This window comes from Dunckerocampus dactyliophorus, chromosome 7 (genome assembly GCF_027744805.1).
Source record: "Dunckerocampus dactyliophorus isolate RoL2022-P2 chromosome 7, RoL_Ddac_1.1, whole genome shotgun sequence".
In the NCBI taxonomy this organism is placed as follows: domain Eukaryota; kingdom Metazoa; phylum Chordata; class Actinopteri; order Syngnathiformes; family Syngnathidae; genus Dunckerocampus; species Dunckerocampus dactyliophorus.
The window spans coordinates 29,020,195-29,038,804 of NC_072825.1; the positions used below are offsets into that span (position 1 = coordinate 29,020,195).

At 41.4% G+C, this 18,610-nt stretch overlaps 1 protein-coding gene across 2 annotated transcripts; it reads left to right on the plus strand.

Moving 5' to 3' along the window:
• Positions 1-251: 251 nt before the first annotated feature.
• Positions 252-15,092, plus strand: u2af2a (U2 small nuclear RNA auxiliary factor 2a). 2 transcript variants are annotated; one of them, XM_054782583.1, is made up of 12 exons: positions 252-818; positions 3,460-3,601; positions 8,782-8,817; positions 8,969-9,072; positions 10,826-10,977; positions 11,059-11,175; positions 11,267-11,423; positions 11,529-11,608; positions 11,696-11,818; positions 11,899-11,985; positions 13,776-14,024; positions 14,099-15,092. In XM_054782583.1, exons 1-12 carry the CDS (start codon positions 770-772, stop codon positions 14,231-14,233), a joined length of 1,431 nt encoding a protein of 476 aa, XP_054638558.1. In that variant the 5' UTR covers positions 252-769; the 3' UTR covers positions 14,234-15,092. The 2 variants fall into 2 exon arrangements, with proteins under 2 accessions (XP_054638558.1, XP_054638559.1); XM_054782584.1 differs by having other exon boundaries at positions 11,267-11,405.
• Positions 15,093-18,610: the final 3,518 nt, after the last annotated feature.

An 18,610-nucleotide genomic window follows, 5' to 3' on the forward strand; every position in this document is an offset into this window, starting at 1 on the left:
AATGTGCACAATACTGTATAATAACAATTACTTTTCTAAAAATTCTACAAAGACGAAGAATACATTATGTTCCGTCATCACGCTGAAGTTGAAGTATGACGTTCAGTTATACCGAAAACATGAAAATGATCAATTCATCACACAGAAAGGATGTTTGGTTTTCTAACTAATCTATTTCAAATCACACAACGGTGGTGTTTTTGCAATTGAACACCAAGTTGAATCCTGGCGGACATTTTGCGGAAGTTCGTCCATCCACTTCCGGTGCTGGGGAGTACCTGGGAGTCGGAGAGAGGAAGAAAAAGCGGGCATACTGTTTTCTTTCTACTTGTAGCCAGCGTCTAAACCCTCGATATCGTTCCTATTTGGATTCCAAAGTCAAGCGACTGTGCTTTTGGGGCCAGTGGGCTGCGGGGATTTGTGTTTTTGTGGTGGTGGAATAGCCTCATTCATTCTGCTGTCGTAGCTACCTACCTAGCAGCTAGGCCTATTCTTCTGGACTTTGCTACTAGCGCGTATTGCTAACCCACGCGAACACGTTTCTCTCCAATGACTTTGCTCACGAATTTTAAACAACCGCCACACTGATCGTTTGTGTGCACGTCAACTAATTCTAATACATATATCCCGAGGTACATCTTGAATTTAGGCTAATCTCAGTGCGCACACTTAGCAAGGCACTTGTTTTTTGTCACTTTTGTTGCTAGCTTGAAGCTAGCCATTGCCAACTGAATAACGCAGTCGCGGAAAGCCGCCCAAGCTTACCGAGATGTCGGACTTCGACGAATTTGAAAGGCAGCTGTCTGAAAACAAACAAGGTAAGCGCACACTTTTCACTTGACAATAACATGGGTGTAATTATCGTCGATTTGTATCGCCGCCATGACGCTATTCCGCTATGGATATGGCTATTTGCTGGAACGCAAGCGAGTTAGCCGTAGACTCGAGATGCCTGCAATTGTTAACTGTTGCAACTTAGATAACATTTGGACGCCTTATACGAATAAAATGATATAGATGAAAGATGAAATCACTCAGGGGATGGGATTTCGGTTAAAATGTCACCCTGCTGTTATTTTCAAAATACGGGGTCCGGTGTTTACCACAGGACTGCAATCTATTAGTGGCGATACATAGCGGGTGGACGTCTAATATACATAATTGGCCAGGACATGTATCTCATGTTTGTAACCCTAATTTAACAACAAAACACAAAGTTATTATGGATAATTTCATTATTTAATCATGTACACATCATTGTACATTTAATATCTCACTGTATTGATGAACATAGGCGTTGTGTGGCCAAGTAAGCTGTGGTAATGTTTTCAGGATTTTGATCGGACAAAATGCATCTGACAGACGTGTTTTTACATAAGCAGTTTTTTTTAAAACTCTACTCTTTTAGGGTTTTGAAAATATTCATGTTTGTGCGGACATGGTCTTAGGTAGTCGCGTCCAAATGAAACTGTGGCGAGCCTCCAGAAGTAAATAAATGTATGGGAAACTATAGAGGAGGAAATGGGACAAAATGAAATAAATCTATCTTTAAATAATTACTTAAATGTGTCATTAATTCATTAATTAAAGAAATACACTATTAAATAATTACTTATGTCATTTAATGAAATAAATACACCATTAAATAATCACTCAAATATTTAATTAATTAAATAAATATACCATTAAATTTCATAGATGTAATTTAAATAAATACTCAATTACATAAATGTGTCATTAATTAATTAAAGAAATACACCATTAAATAATTACTTGCCATTAATGAAATAAATAAATACACTATTAAATAATTTCATAGATATGTAATGAATTCAGTAAATACTCCATTAAAAGATTACTTGAATAGGTAATTAATTAAATAAATACACCATTAAATAATTTCATAGATTAACTAAATAAATACTCAATTACATAAATGTCATAAAATAATTAAATACACGATTAAATTATGACCTAAATGTATCATTAAATAATTAAACTACTAGTTAATTTAATGTAAAATCTCAATTATTTCAATATTTAATTATTTAACAATGGAATAAATTATTTAACCAAATATACAATTTAATTAAATATTCATTTAATTATTTCAACAATTATTTATTTAACTTAATCTGTTATTTAAGCATTTAATTGTGTATTTAATTATTTAGCTATTTAATTAATCCATGGGCGTGTGTGTTGCAACTTGAATTCATTTTATCTGTCACAAACAGCCATCAAAGTCACCTTTACACTCTTAATATCCAATATAGTAGACAAAATGACAGTAAATAAGCAATTTAAGACATGCATAAGACTTGTGCTCGTTGCTCTAAAGGTGTTCCTGTGTCGCACACAGGAAGTGACGGCAAGGATTCAACGTCGAGTTACGGCGGCAACAGTAGCTAATGTTGGGGATGATTGTGAATGCCTTATATTTGTATTTTTTTGTCATTTAGCCATTTGTTGACACTAAGTCATTTTTTTGACATTAAGTTGTTCCCATCAGCAGTGTAGTACATCAGCAGTGTAGTATATCAAGAGTGACTCCCCCCTCCCCACTTGGTCCTGTGAGTCCAGTTTTGGTCAGATTTCCGTGACGAGGAACATAGTTCCGCTCAGTTGCTGGGTCATTTAAGTAAAGAGTGTGGCTTCTCAAAACAATATTTGTTCAAAGAGGAATACATTTTCATCTCAAAAATGCCCACTTGAATAAAATACACCTCACAAATCGCTCTGCGTTGTATTTGTCTCCCGCCGTGTCCCTGCGCACTGTCGCCTGTCCGTTCTTGTGTATGTGGTGAAGACGCTCGCATCTTCTTCCGCCACGGGGCACCGCGGCCATCTTGTTTGTGTGTGTTCCACAGCGGAAGAAGGTGCGAGTGTCTTCGTCACATACACAAGAATGGAGAGGCGACAGTGCGCAGGGATACGGCGGGAGACAAATGTAACACAGAGCGATTTGTGATGTCTGATTTTTTTTGGGGGGGGGGGGCTAAGTCCCTGTTGCCATACTCCACTGCTGATGGGGATGTCATACAAATTCATGTAAAAAAAAAAAAATCCCAACTATCCCTTTTAATTTAAGCAAAGACTACATAACATTTGCTTAAATAAGCGTATATTTTGACTGATAGGCCATATTGAACAACCAAACACCATAAACGCAATAAACAGCATCACCCAGTGTATCACAATACTGTATGTTCACTGGCTCTGCATCCAATCGTAACCAATCGGGTGTTAGGATCCACCCACAGACTTTGACGGGTCACTTGACAGATGCAATTAATTCGTGAAGGTGTAACACCACAAATCTGTGAAATAATTAAATGTCAAAATAATTAAATACTTAAATAAATAATTAAATAAGTAATTGATTAAATAAATGAATAAATATCTTGTTGAGTGTTTTGTTTCTCTGCATGTTTAAACACGCCCATGTCTTTTGTCCAGCTGAACGGGACAAGGAGAACCGCCACCACCGTCGATCTGGTTCCCGCAGCCGCAGCAGAGACAGGAAGAGGAGAAGCAGAGACAGGGACAGACGCAGCCGGGATCGCCGTGGCGACAGTAAGGATCGCAGACACAGACGCAGGTGAGTGCCGCCCTTAGTGCATCCTGGACAGACAAGATGGGAGCGCCTGATGACCCACCAAAGACTCAGATTTCCCATTCTGACATCACCAAATGGTTTCCCATTGGCACATTTTGCACATATTGATTTTTGTCTTAATTCATAACCATGCATACACACACACACACACACACACACACACACACTTCTTCCTTACACCCTCCTTCACGCACCTACTGTACAATTAAGCTCCCTCCAAGTCCACGCATGTTGTCCAGTCATTTTGGCCGTATGCTATTTTTGGCAACCAACTAAATACAGAAGATTGAGCATTTGGAAAGTGTTGCAGGGGTTTTATTTGAACCACAACTGGGTAGTTATCACACTTAAGTACATCTATTGTTACACGTTTACAGTGGGTCCCCGCACATTTCGTGATTCGGCATTCACGGCCCTGCAAATGTGCACATTTTGGGTGGTCAGAATGTATGCGTGAAGGAGACATGTGGAGGACGTGTCCATTGTGAAATAGTGGTGCTCATTATGTTGAGCACCGTGTAAAGGTTATTTAGGAGGGCTATGTAGCGGCATACATAAAACAAAAAAATTTAAAAAAATCGTTTGCCAACCCCTACCAGTCAATTTAATTTTGGCCTTTTATCTTTGTGTAAAATAATATGGATACTATTAGACTCTAACCTGAATGTAATGACATGCATGACCCGACCGTGGTAAATGAATTTCTGCCTAGTTGCATTCCTTATTTATAAATGGAATATATTGGTAGTTGGAGCATAGACAGCCAGTTGCAGTTACCACCTTCTAAATATTCTTTTTTAACATTATTAGAGCCCTCTAGACATTAAATAACACCCTTAAAAGTCACCTTTACACTCCTATTACCCAATATAGTAGACATAATAAGAGAAAATAAGACGTATGACATAGGAAACTTGTTTGCCACCTTCTAAATACGATTTTTGACATTATTAGAGCCTTCTAGACATGAAATAACAACCTTAAAAGTCACCATTACACTCCTATTGCCCAATATAGTAGACATAATAAGAGAATATATGACATTTAAGAGATAATTCAGACTGGTGTTCGCATGTGTTTCAATAAATGTCTTCTGGGCGTTTGGACAGGAAGGTGAAGTGGGAGCTTCATAGGTAAATTTGAGCTGGATTATGGTCTGTGTTATTATGCTAATTATGCTATTGTACATGTTGTGAGATAATTCAAACCTGCAATAAGTCTGTTGTTCCGGCGATCAACTCTGGTTCTTATGTTACAAGTGGCACCGAGTGGACAGTGTGCAATATCATCTTTTAAAGGGATAATTGGGATGTTTTGACATGATGTTGCAAGACATTCCCATCAGCAGTGTAGTGCATCAACAGTGACTTACCCACCACTTGGTCCTGTGAGCTGAGTTCTGGTCAGATTTCAGTGATGAGGAACATAGTTCCAGTTAGTTGGTGGGGCCACTTCAGTAAAGAGTTTGGCTTCTTAAAACAATATGTGCTCGAAAGAGTAATATATTTGCATCACAACGATGCTTCCTCGAAAAAGTCAGACCCACAATTGATCGGCATTACTTTCTCTCCCGTCGTATCACTGCGCACTGTCGCCTGTCCATTGTTGTGTTTTAGCATTTCATTGGAGGACAAGGGCATAGAAGATGGATGGATGCCGAGGCACTGCAATGCTGCCTCTGTCCACCACAGGAAACCAGAAGAGCCCAAAGGGAGGCTGACATCATTGCAGCGCCCTGGCAGGCACCAATGAAATGCTTTGCTTGGATGAAATGCATGATGGGAAAAGACTAAAAAATATATATTTTTTATTAATATTAACTTGTATTGGTACTTCTATATTTCCTAGCTACCTTTTGAGTGTTAAGTTACTGTGTGATGAGTTTAGTGTTCTTTGTAAGACGACACCGTGAGTCAGACTGTTATTGATTAATGACTTCCTGCGATTTCCAATGTGTTGACAAGCTCGTCGTGAGTTCACTGATAGCTCATGATTGTCTACTGCCAAGGAATGAGCTACTGTTACTTCACTAACTCAAAAGTGGCACATTATTTAAACAAATAGTAGTACTTCTGAAGTAAAGAAGATGTCACGAGATTAGAATTGAGCCATAAATTAGCTGCACTGCTGTGTAAGCCGCAGGGTTAAAAGTTTAAGAAAAATGTAGCGGCCTAAACACCGGAAATTATGGGAACCATTATTTTCTTACTGGGTTCATCTGAATCTTGTTGTGTGGATGAATGGCGTCATGGATGGACCAAATCAACACCAAGCAAACGCAAACAGTTAGTAGTTTGATCCGCAACATATCAGAAAAATGTCCATCCGTGTTTGTGTGTGAATATCTTTTGACTAAAACACAAACATAATAGCTCAATAACAGCCTCACTGTGTGCAAGGGCTCTATTGCTATCATTAGGGATGCCCCGATCAGGGTTTCATGCTACCCATTCTGATACTGATCATCCATGAGTGAAAGTGACGGATACCGATCACGTGGATTAATTATAAATGTTTCAATGTATTTACTGTATGATGAGTGCTTTTAGGTAGGGGTGCTGTATAAGGGGGGGAAGTCAGGAAAATCCCAAGGTCCCCTGGGGGCCCAAAAAATAGGTACAGTCAAACCTGTCTTAGCAGCCACCTTTATAGAACAGCCACCTCCCCATAGCAGCCACTGAAAAATTCCCCCCCCCCTCCCCCCCAGCAAATTTACATGTTATAGACCCTGTGTATAGCAGTCACCTGTCCAACGCGGCCAGCGGCCACCCATTTTGTCTCCCTTGGTCAATATCCGACCGCATATAGCGGCCAAATTACCAACTCAAGTAAAGCTTCATGCACGAAAAAGTTTTGTTTTTCAATCAATGAAGGCGTCGTGTGTAGACTTGAATTACTGAGTCCTAGCTCAGTCACAATCATTCACAAGATCCACACAAACTGTCAGTTGTTCCACATAAAAAAGCCGTCTTCTTTTGAGCTTGCTATTTCCTGGTCAAACATGTAACTTTAAGAGCATTTGCACCAAAACATTACCGCAAATTAGGCTGGGAACAGGACGTGCTCCCAGCGACGCTACAATAAAAAAAAAAAACATACGCAAGCGTGCATGCGGCAGCGGGAGCAAAACTGAATTGGGTTGTCCTTAATTGCAGTATTTTAGAATGTACTCACGTTATTTTTCATCAATCCTCATCCACAAATCCATCAAAGTCCTCATCTTCTGTATTCGACACAAACAAAGCCGTCTTCTTTTCCGGTCGCTACTAGTCTGTTAACTTGTCAGTGTTATTCAGCTCCGAAGCAAAGAAGGAAACTTCTCCTGTTTCTTCTGCCAACTTTATTTCTTGAACGCGGCCACCAGACAGCAGCTCAGAACACACACACATCTCTCAGCATCGTCTCTCCTTCCTGCTTGCCCACAAGGCAAAGGTTAAACAAGCCCCACTACATAGCTGTCCAGCCAATGCCTGTAAGAAATGACACCGTTTATTTCCTGGTGTGCACTGGTCAATACTGTAATGCCGCTTGTTGTGGGGAAGGAGAGACTCACGTTGCCGATGCACTTTAATGGCTTTATTAACAGCGGAGAACACTGCAGGACTTTACATCCACGCCAACATAAACACACTTCCCAACTCTCTCCAAACTCACAGCTAGCACTGAGCCGAGCTCTCCTGCTCGGGAAACACCCACCGTCACTTCCTGATGAACTAAAGCTGTAATGACACTCTGCCGCATAAAAAGTAAAATATTAAAAACAAGCGTAAGACATTACTAGCACAGCTTTGTTCTGTGGGTCGTGGATATATTCTATCAGTTATTATTAAGCCTCGAGCTTCCTTTTAGTAAGTAAAAACCTTGGCTATGATTGCACTACATTGTCATGTAGACCTACAAAGTACACTTGGAAGAACAAGAGGTGAATAAATGTATTGCAACTGATGTGAAACTGATGAGGGGTAGGATTAAATAAGCTTTGCTTCTTCCTACTCCTTTTTGGACATGCAAAATTGTGAATTGTACACATGATGTGCTACTGTTTGACTCATGCATGTTCAGGATTAAAACCATGGACCATGATAGTAACAAGCCTAGTAGTGCTGTACAACTTTTATCCGCAGTCCGCAGTGCCCTCTACTGGTCAACATTATTGTTATTATTTCCCCCACCCCCTTTTTTTCTTTTTTTTTTTCCCTCTACTGGTAAACATTAAAACTGGACGCCAACCTGTCTATAGCGGCCACTTTTACAGACTCCCTCTAGTGGCCGCTATAGACAAGTTTGACTGTAATTACTAATAAAATGAATTGCCAGGGAAACGTGAATTTTTTCACGGGCCCCAGAATTCCTGGCTGCACCCCCGCTATTGGGTATATAATCTGAAAAAAGGAAGCATAAAATCACCATTTAGATAAAAACATTTTGACTGACTTTTTGAAGAGAACATACTGTATATCACTGGTGAAACTTCCAGAGGATGAGACGCCTTCTTAAAGGAGACTTTGGATGTGAGAGTACATTGTCTGGTGGAGCCGTAGCAGGACTTCCAGGTTGCAAAGAGGTGGGCTTCAAGTGAGAGAGCAGCCAGCGAACCCGGTGTCTTCCACCGCTGATAAAGGCTGCTTGTCTCGTCCGATGAATGCAATGATTTTTCAGGTTATTAGCTGAGCCTTCTGACTGTCGCATATACATCCGGGCGAGCCTTGTCTGGCGTTTTGGCTGCCTGATGATATATTTGTGTGTTGGCAGGTAAATTCCACACGGCAGACATGTTCGTTTTGGCATTGCACACCTGCTTGTGTGTGTTTTTTTTTGTTTTTTTTTAACACAAACAAAACAAACACTTGGTTTTCATCATCCTTCTTTTAATCACACAGTTAAGCAAAGCTCTTCACATGAATGCTCGGCAAGATTTCCCAGTCTAGAAATAGAAGAATAAAATAGCTTCATAGCGAGCCATCGTGTTCAGAGACTTCTCCATGCACAAAAGCATTGAGGCACTGGCAAACCAAAAAAAGACTTGTATGGGGGCAGGCAGTTGTGAAATCCTGCTGTTCTCACTGATGATGTCTTGGTAGCGGTTTAGTATACAGTAGAAGTGAAGTGCAAATGTTGACTGGTTTGAGAGAAATGTGAAATCCCTCCCAATGTCATTTCAGCTCACCACCGAGCTACCCACAGGACAATACAGCAAGGTAATACAGCAAACAAACGCAAAAGCTACCCATCTAATGGCCTGCCTTTTGACTCCCACATTTGAATACATTGTTTCTTCTTTAGCCCAACGTTTGCTGTAGTCTGTAGACGTCTTCCATCATTCTATATGTTCATGTCTCTCTCCAACAGCCGCTCTCCACACCGTGAGAAGAAGAAGAAGGTGAAGAAGTACTGGGATGTGCCACCACCTGGTTTTGAAAACATCAGCCCCATGCAGTACAAAGCCATGCAAGGTACCCTCCCTTGGCTGCCAACTACCCTCATTTCCAGACCCTGAAGCTGCACCCCTAAAATTTGGAGAGGAAAAAAAGATTTGTACATACAGTATATTGGTCGCATTGGTCTAAAAGTCACTGGTGTCCACGTCATAACATGGGATATTTAGTACACAGATGTTTTTAACTGTTGATGAAATACATGCTTTTTCCCCAAACGATGTAACAGTTAAACAGTGCCAAACAGCGAGTGTAACATAGCTAGTTAAACAGTGCCATACAGCGAGTGTAACATAGCTAGTTAAACAGTGCCAAACCGTGTGTAACACAGCTAGTTAAACAGTGCCAAACAGCGAGTGTAACATAGCTAGTTAAACAGTGCCATACAGCGAGTGTAACATAGCTAGTTAAACAGTGCCAAACCGTGTGTAACACAGCTAGTTAAACAGTGCCAAACAGCGAGTGTAACACAGCTAGTTAAACAGTAACCTACCAGAAAAGTCATCACCGCCGTCGTCCTCCTCTTGGGAACTAAAACCACTAAAGTCGTCTTCTTCAGCGTCAGAATTGAACCGCTTCATAATTCCTTCGTCATGCACTTTGTCAGTCTCTTTCATTGTCACACTTGATGTTACTTTCATTTTGAGGCCAATTAGAGCTGTCCTCTGCATCCCGCAGTAGTCCAGCCTTTCCAAACCCGTTGATCGTGGATGTTCCGGCACACTATAAACCTTGCAATCCTACCTCCACTCCATGTTCCCAGCGTCACCCGTGATGAGACGTGAGATGTTTTTTTCATGGGAGTTGAACATCTGCCACGGTCGAAGCAGAAGCTGTAGAAATTCTACTCTTCATTAAACTTACTTAAGATTTGTCAGATCAAAGCACCATCGCTGTAGAAGATATGTAAAGGTGATATAAGCATCCACTTCATAACTTCCTGAATCTGCACTCCTAAGCATCATAGGAACTATATTTTATTTAAAAATTTGTTTCATACATTTTGAGGGAAAACATTGAGGAAAATAAAAATACGTTTTACAAAAAAAAGTAGTCTAAACAGATTAAAGTTGTATTTTGTTTGTCAACAATTTGTCGTAAAAGCGTCATTTTTTTTAAAGGAAGTTTTAATAGATTTTTTTAGGAAAAATTGCTTGGCCTTAATCCAGAAAAAAATCTTAATCTTCTGAGAGTAATATTGCATTAATATTGCAGTTTTTTTTGTGTGGGGACAGTTTTATTTTGGACGGAGTAAGTCTAATTTTTAAAAGGAAAAAAACTTATCTTAAAGTCATATTTTTTTGACAATATATATTTTGTTAGTAAAAATTACATTTTTTAAAAATAGTGTGATTTTTCTTTTTTTCGAAAGATTTCCGCAATTTTTGAGGAAAAATTGGTTAGGCCTAATCCAGAAAAAAATTCTTACTGTATTCCACATAAAGTTTGTTGTACGGTCCATCGCCTTTCTCTTTTGTGCGGCCCATGTGTTTGTTACGCCATGTATCTCTCTACAACGCCGATTTAAAAACAAATTCTGCTGGCCTAAAAATGGCACCTGCGCCCCACAATGCATCATGCGATCACGTGCAAGCATCGCAAGGTTTCATCTTGGGCACGTCATCCAAGATGGCAACATAAATGGCGTGCCATTTTGCATGCTAACCAAGCGGGTGAACGCAAACTAAGGCAATGTTTTAGCAAATATTTTCAATGTTAACCGAAAAACACTAACCGAAGTACCACTGTATTCTTTGCTGTATGTCCACAGCTGCAGGCCAGATCCCAGCAACAGCTCTCTTGCCCACTATGACTCCAGACGGCCTTGCTGTCACTCCCACCCCGGTACCTGTGGTGGGCAGCCAGATGACCCGACAGGCCCGCAGGCTGTATGTGGGAAACATCCCCTTTGGTATCACAGAGGTCAGACAAAAGAGCGCCATTGAGTTGACTGTTAGAAGTGTCAGCAAACTTAATATTTTTAATGTGACGACTTGTTTGCAGGAGTCAATGATGGACTTCTTCAACGCTCAGATGCGTTTGGGTGGTCTTACTCAGGCCCCAGGGAACCCTGTGCTGGCAGTGCAGATCAACCAGGATAAGAATTTTGCCTTCCTTGAGGTGGGACAACTCTCTCATGAGGGTTTCTCCTGTGCTGAAGTTTCTATGACAACTAGAAAAAAATGAGAATAACCTGGGATTTCCTGCACAGTTCCGCTCAGTGGATGAGACAACTCAGGCAATGGCTTTTGATGGAATCATCTTTCAAGGCCAAAGCCTGAAAATCCGCCGTCCCCACGATTACCAGCCACTGCCGGGCATGAGCGAGAACCCCAGTGTCTATGTGCCTGGTACACAGACAATTAATGGTTTTTACTACTATTACTACTGTTTGCATCATTCATACACCATTTGAGCAAAACTCCACAGGAGCTGGCACTGTTTGCTGTCCTCAAAGGTGTTCTTTTCTGCAGGCGTGGTGTCCACAGTGGTGCCCGATTCGGCTCACAAGCTTTTCATTGGCGGTCTGCCCAACTACCTGAATGACGACCAGGTGAGCGGTTAGCCTCCATGCTTGGCAAAGCTGATTTGGATGGTTTTGATGCTTTATCTGAATGTGAAACTTGGTTTTGTGTCGCAGGTGAAGGAGCTGTTGACGTCATTTGGCCCCTTGAAGGCCTTCAACCTGGTGAAGGACAGCGCCACAGGCCTATCTAAAGGATATGCCTTTTGTGAATACGTTGATGTCAACCTAAATGACCAGGTGAGCCCTGCAGCTACGCTACATTGGATCACGATGGCCTGCTACTCCACGGTTGCTCTGAACACTTCCCGTTATTGCAGGCTATTGCTGGGCTCAATGGCATGCAGCTGGGCGACAAGAAGCTCCTGGTGCAGCGAGCCAGCGTGGGGTCCAAGAATGCCACCCTGGTAAGTGTCCAGGTTCGCTCACAATCCCCGTTTTCTCCAACAATGACTATGGCCCTGTCCACAATCCACAATCCTTATGTGAGACATGAACACACATGTATTTTTTTATGTGCGTTCTAAAGATACAAAAACAGCTAAAAAGAGGCAGGTAATAATGGGACACACTTATTCAGCCTATAATGCCTTCAGAAAAAACCTCCATAAAAGCGCCAACACTCCCATTTACATAACGTGACCTGCATATTAACAAAGCTACAGCAACATTGTTATTGTCAATGACGTAGTGACACCTCGCCACACCATGCTGGCTAGCTACTAGCTTCATCACACACTCACTCACAAGCGAAAGGTAACGCTACATATTGGAGCTGCCGCCACTGCTGCTGTGTTTTTGTTTTTGAGTGTGGAAAGTTAACGCGAGGTGTAGCGTTCCTTTCTATGTTGCTACTTGTATGTGAAATCAATGCACCCAGCAAGGAAGTTCAGCTAATGCTTCAAATGAGCAAACTACTGTACGTATTCCATGTTATCATGAATGTACCTGTTACTAAATGCTCACAGCATGGATAGAAAACATGTTGGAGCTTTGTGGAGGTGTTTTATAGGTGGAATTGATGGGAGTGGCAAGAGCAGGGAGGGAGAACGTCAACGCATGTCACTCACACGGTTGTGCAAGGTGTGAGTACATGGCGTACATGGCGTGCGTGCATCGTACGTTGCGCATGTGGTAAGTGAGTCGTACGTGCTCACAACGTGCTTGAAACATACGATCTCCGTGCGATTGCCACGTACAAAGGCTGTACTTACACGTGCTGCTCACGTACGGTGCACTCGCATGTTGTCAGTGCGTGCAAGTGCAGTGAACGTGACTTTTTCCACCCGATGTTAGTGGGGGAGGGAAGGGGTATATTTAGGACGGCCTTCTGAGGTTCCTCAGAAGTCCTGGCTGATGCCGCCCATTCCATCACAGAGACTCCAGGTGCTGATGCTGCAAGAGCAGCTTCAAGTGGCAGCACACCTCCAGCAGCACCCTCCTCATGATCAGACTCTATGGCGGCACCATCTGACTCTTCTTCACTCCTCCTCCCCTCTTCCTTTGTGGCACACATCTTTCGCGGCCTGTTTCTGTTGGGCCTCTCTGGCCCTATCCGCTGCCTTTTGTGCTGCAGATGCAGCTGACCCCTTCTTTGTCTTTGGCGTCTTGGAAACAAAATGCTAGCACTTGTCTGTCGCCTCGGCTTTACTGCAAAAATGAGTGCCCACAACGTGCGTTGTAAGTGCAGAGCACGTGCTTACTCTGGACGGTCCATGTGAGTTCTGCGTGCTCATTGGACAGTAGAATTGGGGAAGTGCCGAGTAAGCACGGATGGCGCTCTTATCACGTGCGTGCTCACGGTGCTAGTGCATTGTGTGCTCATAGGCTGTAGAGGGCACAACGTCACGCGTACTGGGGGCACTTCGGAGCCCAACGCAGCGAAAGTTCCTCCTGTGCTAAAAGTGCTACGGCTATCTTTAGGATACACAGAAACGAGAAAGACGTGTTCATGTCTCACATAAAAATTCTGGGTGATGGGCAAAATTCTAAAAAAAAAAAAAAAAGTGCAGTTTTTCTTTAAATTCTTTGCTACCCAAAACAGCAGCACCCAGCAAAGCACAAATGAGCTCCGTGGGTCATGTTTTGTGGAGACGCTTGTCTTTTCCTGGCCATTTAGGGTTGCAGTTGCTGCCTCGAAAGAATACTAAAAGATGAAGTCTAACATTGTTCACCTCCTCTCTTCCCGTCTTTGCAGACCACCATAAACCAGACCCCCGTCACGCTGCAGGTGCCGGGCCTGAACAGCAGCGTGACCCAAATCGGCGGCCTGCCCACCGAAGTACTGTGCCTGATGAACATGGTGGCGCCCGAGGAGCTGCTGGATGACGACGAGTATGAGGAGATCGTGGAGGACGTCCGGGACGAGTGCAGCAAGTATGGCCAGGTCAAGAGCATCGAGATCCCCCGGCCTGTTGACGGCCTGGAGGTGCCTGGCACCGGGAAGGTAGGTGCTGCCCTCCGCTTCTGATCCACTCTTGGACAGCTCGATTTGAAGATTGTTCTCCTTGTCCACGGCAGATCTTTGTGGAGTTCATGTCGGTGTTTGACTCCCAGAAAGCCATGCAGGGCCTGACAGGAAGGAAGTTTGCCAACAGAGTGGTGGTGACCAAGTACTGCGACCCGGACGCTTACCACCGCCGGGACTTCTGGTAGAGGAGGCGTGATGTAGGCAAGGGGTACGGGAGGGGGTGGGAGGGGTTTTGATTGGAGACCACAGAGTCGTTCAAATTTGAGAAGTGGGGGTTGTTCTTGTTGTTGGGAGGGGGAGGGGCATAGCTGTTTTTTTGAGAAATGTGTGTTCTAATAGGTCCAGGTTGGGGTCAACCGTTTTTATACTTTACGGGGAGGGGAGGGGAGGGGAGGGCGACACAACACATCAATGTTTGTATTTAATTGGAAGGAAGGTGGCTGTCCCGATAGAGTCAGGATATGGAGAGTTATCATTCACTAGCGCTAACGTCCAACTCACTTACGCCGTCTTTAGGAAGACTAGAAAAGACATCTTTTTTTTTTCTTCTTCTTCTTCTTCTTGTTTTGTCAGACTACTGCCCCCCCCAGGATGATTTGTGAATGTCTAGTGTTACTGTTCCAATAGCGTGTGTAGCTTCACTGGCATCACCTTGTGTTCTGCCTGTAGGATCACATCAACTGCAGTCAAAGTTGCTTTTCTTTTACAAACTACAATGTTTGCTTCACAGGAGATGATTTAAGACCAGCGTTACAAAAAAAACATTTATTGGGGCTTTAGCTTACCAAAAGCCTTAATATGAATCCATAACAATTTGCTTAGGAAAAGAAATCTGGCTGTCCCTTCTTTCTTAGTCAATCAAGTCCGTACTTTGGCTTATCTTGTATCTACTTTACCCTGCATTCATTTCCCTTGTTAACATCAACATTTGAACTGTAACGTGTGCTTGGACCCGCTGAGCATTTCTTTTTTTTTTTTGTTTTGTTTTGTTTGTGTGCATTGTCTCTCCTTTATGACAAGACCAAATAAACACATGAATAATAATCCATACGCCTCAACTGCTCATTCATCATTCATGTTCCAAAAAGGACAGTGTTATTTTTTAGAATGTATTTTTCTCATAAAATTACTACTTTATTCTTATTACAAGTCAAAATATGACTTTCTTGTAACATTAACAGTATTTTCCATATAATAGGGTTTCTGTAATATTTTTCTTCTAGAATGGCTTTGTAATGAAGCTTTTTTGTTAAATTATTTTTATTACTGTAGTATGACAAAAAAATTATTCTCATAAAATAATTTGTGGGATTCGACTTAATCTTTAATCTCACAGTTTTAGTTGCTTACCACTTAAAAAAATAATGACTGTTCTAGTAATGTTACAACTTAAATTTGGTAGAGTTATGACAAAAATTTGACATGCATGATTTATATCTACTTACATTTAGATTGAACTGTACTTTATGCACAGCTGTTTGTTCCACTGAACAAATAAGGATTTGACCAACTGTAACTGTTGATTTGTCCTCATCAAATGTCATGACTCAAAGTATAGAGGGGAGGGAGCCATGGAGTGGCCCAGCAGGGTGCACTGTATTCAGGCACACACTCCGAGCAGCCGGTGTGACGCCAAGCAGGTCAGGAGAAGCGGAGTATAGAGCAGGAGGAGCCACCTGCTGTGGCCCAGCAAGGTGCACCGTTTTCGGGCCCGCGCTCCGAGCAGCCGGTGTGACGCCAAGGAGGAGTGGAGCTGGCACTTCAGGCGGCTGATGAGGTTTTATGTGTGCTCCGTGCGTTTTTTCCCCCCTCATCGCGGAGCATTTCGTACGTCCTTCCTCTGAAAGCGGATGTTTGTTTACAGGTGAGCTCAGGGGAAGTTACGACAGGCTGTTAACGTCACAGGCAGGACAAAAAAGGAGCGCTTCATTTGCTCACCCACACAGTACAGGTCATCCTTCCTAATTGGAGCATTTTTTTAAATGATCGGTCATCTGAACTATTGTTAATGTTATCAGATTTATCAGTATGATGTCATTCCCTGATACCCCTACTTATAATGTTCCAAAAAACATCATGTGTTGAGTGAAAAATACTTTTTCTAAAATAAAATTATATAATTTTTTCTCAAAAGTATTACTAGTTTTTCCTCAAAGTTAAAATGTATTTTAACTTTATTCTCATACGAGGTAAAAAAAGAAGAGTTTCATGTAATGTTAACAGTATTTTCTCTCATATTATAGCTCTTTGGTCATAAAATGACTTTTTGTCATGAAAAACAAAACTTCTTTGTTAAATTATGATTTTTCTTCTTGTGTGACTAAAAATGATTCCTGTAAAATGTGACTTTTCTTTTCTCTGAATTTCTGGTATTCTACTCATCTTTATTCACGCAGCTTTAGTTTTCTTGTAACGTTACCACTTCCAAAATAAAATATTAATAACTAATATTACAACTTCAATTTTGTAAGGTTATGACAAAATGTGTATTTTTCTTGTCTTATTTAAAGTTTATTCTTGTAATATCACATTAACTTCCAAATGATTGTTATGAATTGAAGACTATTTTCTTGTCATATTACAACTATTCTCACATATTTATTATATTATAAATATATAGTATATAATGTATTTATATGTATTAATTTAATAATGTTAATATATAATGTTAATATAATTAATACATATATTATGTATATACATAATCATATCTGATGTAATTACAATATATATATTAGTATTATGTATTTATCCTCACACCACGGTAGAAAAATGACTTTTCTTCTATTTTATGACTTATTCTCTATAATCCCATGATTTTTTTTTAAATTTTTTCAGCAGCTACAAATCTTATAAAAATAGAAATTATAATTAGTTTGTTTTGAGATTGACCAAAAGTCTGGTTTTGCAGTTATTGTGGTCATCAGTATAATTATTCATGTGGGCAGATGATTGGTTCGACAGAGGTGTAGTTAGTAGTGATGTCCACATGGTGGTGCTGTTTGACACTGACATACTTGCATACAGTGCTGTGACAGTGTCCATAAGTAAAGTATATCAGCACCGCTGGGGTTTCCTGTGCATCGCTGTGAGGAAAGCAACACATGTGAAATGATGTCCTGTGTCAGCTCCCCCTCTCTCTCTGTGATGCTCATTTCTATCATTTCTGTCTGCATATCTGCACCCACCCCCAAAACATCAGCCGAGGGTCCTTCTATTAGAGGAAACATGGAACACTGACCCTTGACCCCATTTTATAAGCATGAAATAATATGAGATCAAGAGCAGCTCCCACTCATGGCTGGTGTCAAACCTACAATGGTTATTGTGATTCATTCATCTGGAGGGTGTATGCTAGGACTTGCTACCATACAGTATATGCTATCACATACAGTATAATGTACATGCCTGCTATGACTTGCTATCATATATAATGTGCATACATGCTATGCTATGACTTGCTCTCATATAGCATGTGCATACATGCTATCATACTGTATATGATATACATGCATGCTATCAGTGACTTGCTATCATATATGATATGCATGCATGCTATCAGTGACTTGCTATCATATATGATATGCATGCATGCTATCAGTGACTTGCTATCAAATAGGGTGTGTACACATGCTATTACAAGTATATGTGATGTGAATGCATGCTATGCTATAACCTGCTATAATATAGGGTGTGCAAGCATGCGTGATGCAGTCCTGCTGACAGCACCACTTGACCCACGTGGAGAGAAAAGGTTGTCAGCATCAGCAATGCTGTGCATTATTGATCGCCGGGATGGAGCTTTTTTGCTCAAATGATGAGAAGAAGCACAGAGTGGCTGCGTAAAGTAATGACAGGTGATTTTAAATGAAGGACACAAGGAAAGTAATGGAGCTTTGGAAGTGCCATAAAAATGGGATTTAGGAACTTGGATCCTCAGAAAAGTGGCAATGTAGGCTTGCTGGGGCCCGTGGTGGGTGGCCGTAAAAGGTGCTCAAACAGCGCCCTCACAATAACACAGACATGAAAAATAACAGACACAACATTACAAAATGGTGGAAAATCTACTTCCTGGAAAAGTTTTGGGCCATTTTGGGGTCTGGTTGGGTCCCCTGGTGTGGGTGCTGAAGGTTCGCCAGCCCTCCTGGCCCCAAAAGGGGTTCGTGGCAGCACCTTCGGAATAACAAAATTTTGTAACATTATAAAACAGATAAAAATCTATCCCCTAGAATTTTTGGGGGCCCATTTTGGGGTCTGGTTGGACCCCCTTGTGTGGGTATTTAAGGTTTTCCAACCCTCCTGGACCCCAAAGGCACTGTGACTTTTTTTGTGTGTGGACCTAAAATAGGTTGATAGCTGTTTGGTTAATTTGTTTGTGGTGGTGGTAGATTTTAGAATGGGGAGTGGGGGTCTTAAGTTTCACCGATAATAAGGTCAATAATGTATTTGCAACCAAGTACACTGACTCAGATGTCAAATTGAAGGCCTTGATGTGTGCTTTCTTGTTCCGCAGTTATTTCGTCACTGTAGACCAAATAATGAATGATTTAATGATCAGAAAT

What these genes read in the sequence shown, in the direction of transcription:
- u2af2a (XM_054782583.1), top strand. Translation starts at nt 770, where the DNA reads ATGTCGGACTTCGACGAATTTGAAAGGCAGCTGTCTGAAAACAAACAA. An exon ending in GCTGTCTGAAAACAAACAAG is followed by an intron (nt 819 to 3,459) that starts GTAAGCGCACAC and finishes TCTTTTGTCCAG; the next exon opens with CTGAACGGGACAAGGAGAAC. An exon ending in AGAATTTTGCCTTCCTTGAG is followed by an intron (nt 11,176 to 11,266) that starts GTGGGACAACTC and finishes TTTCCTGCACAG; the next exon opens with TTCCGCTCAGTGGATGAGAC.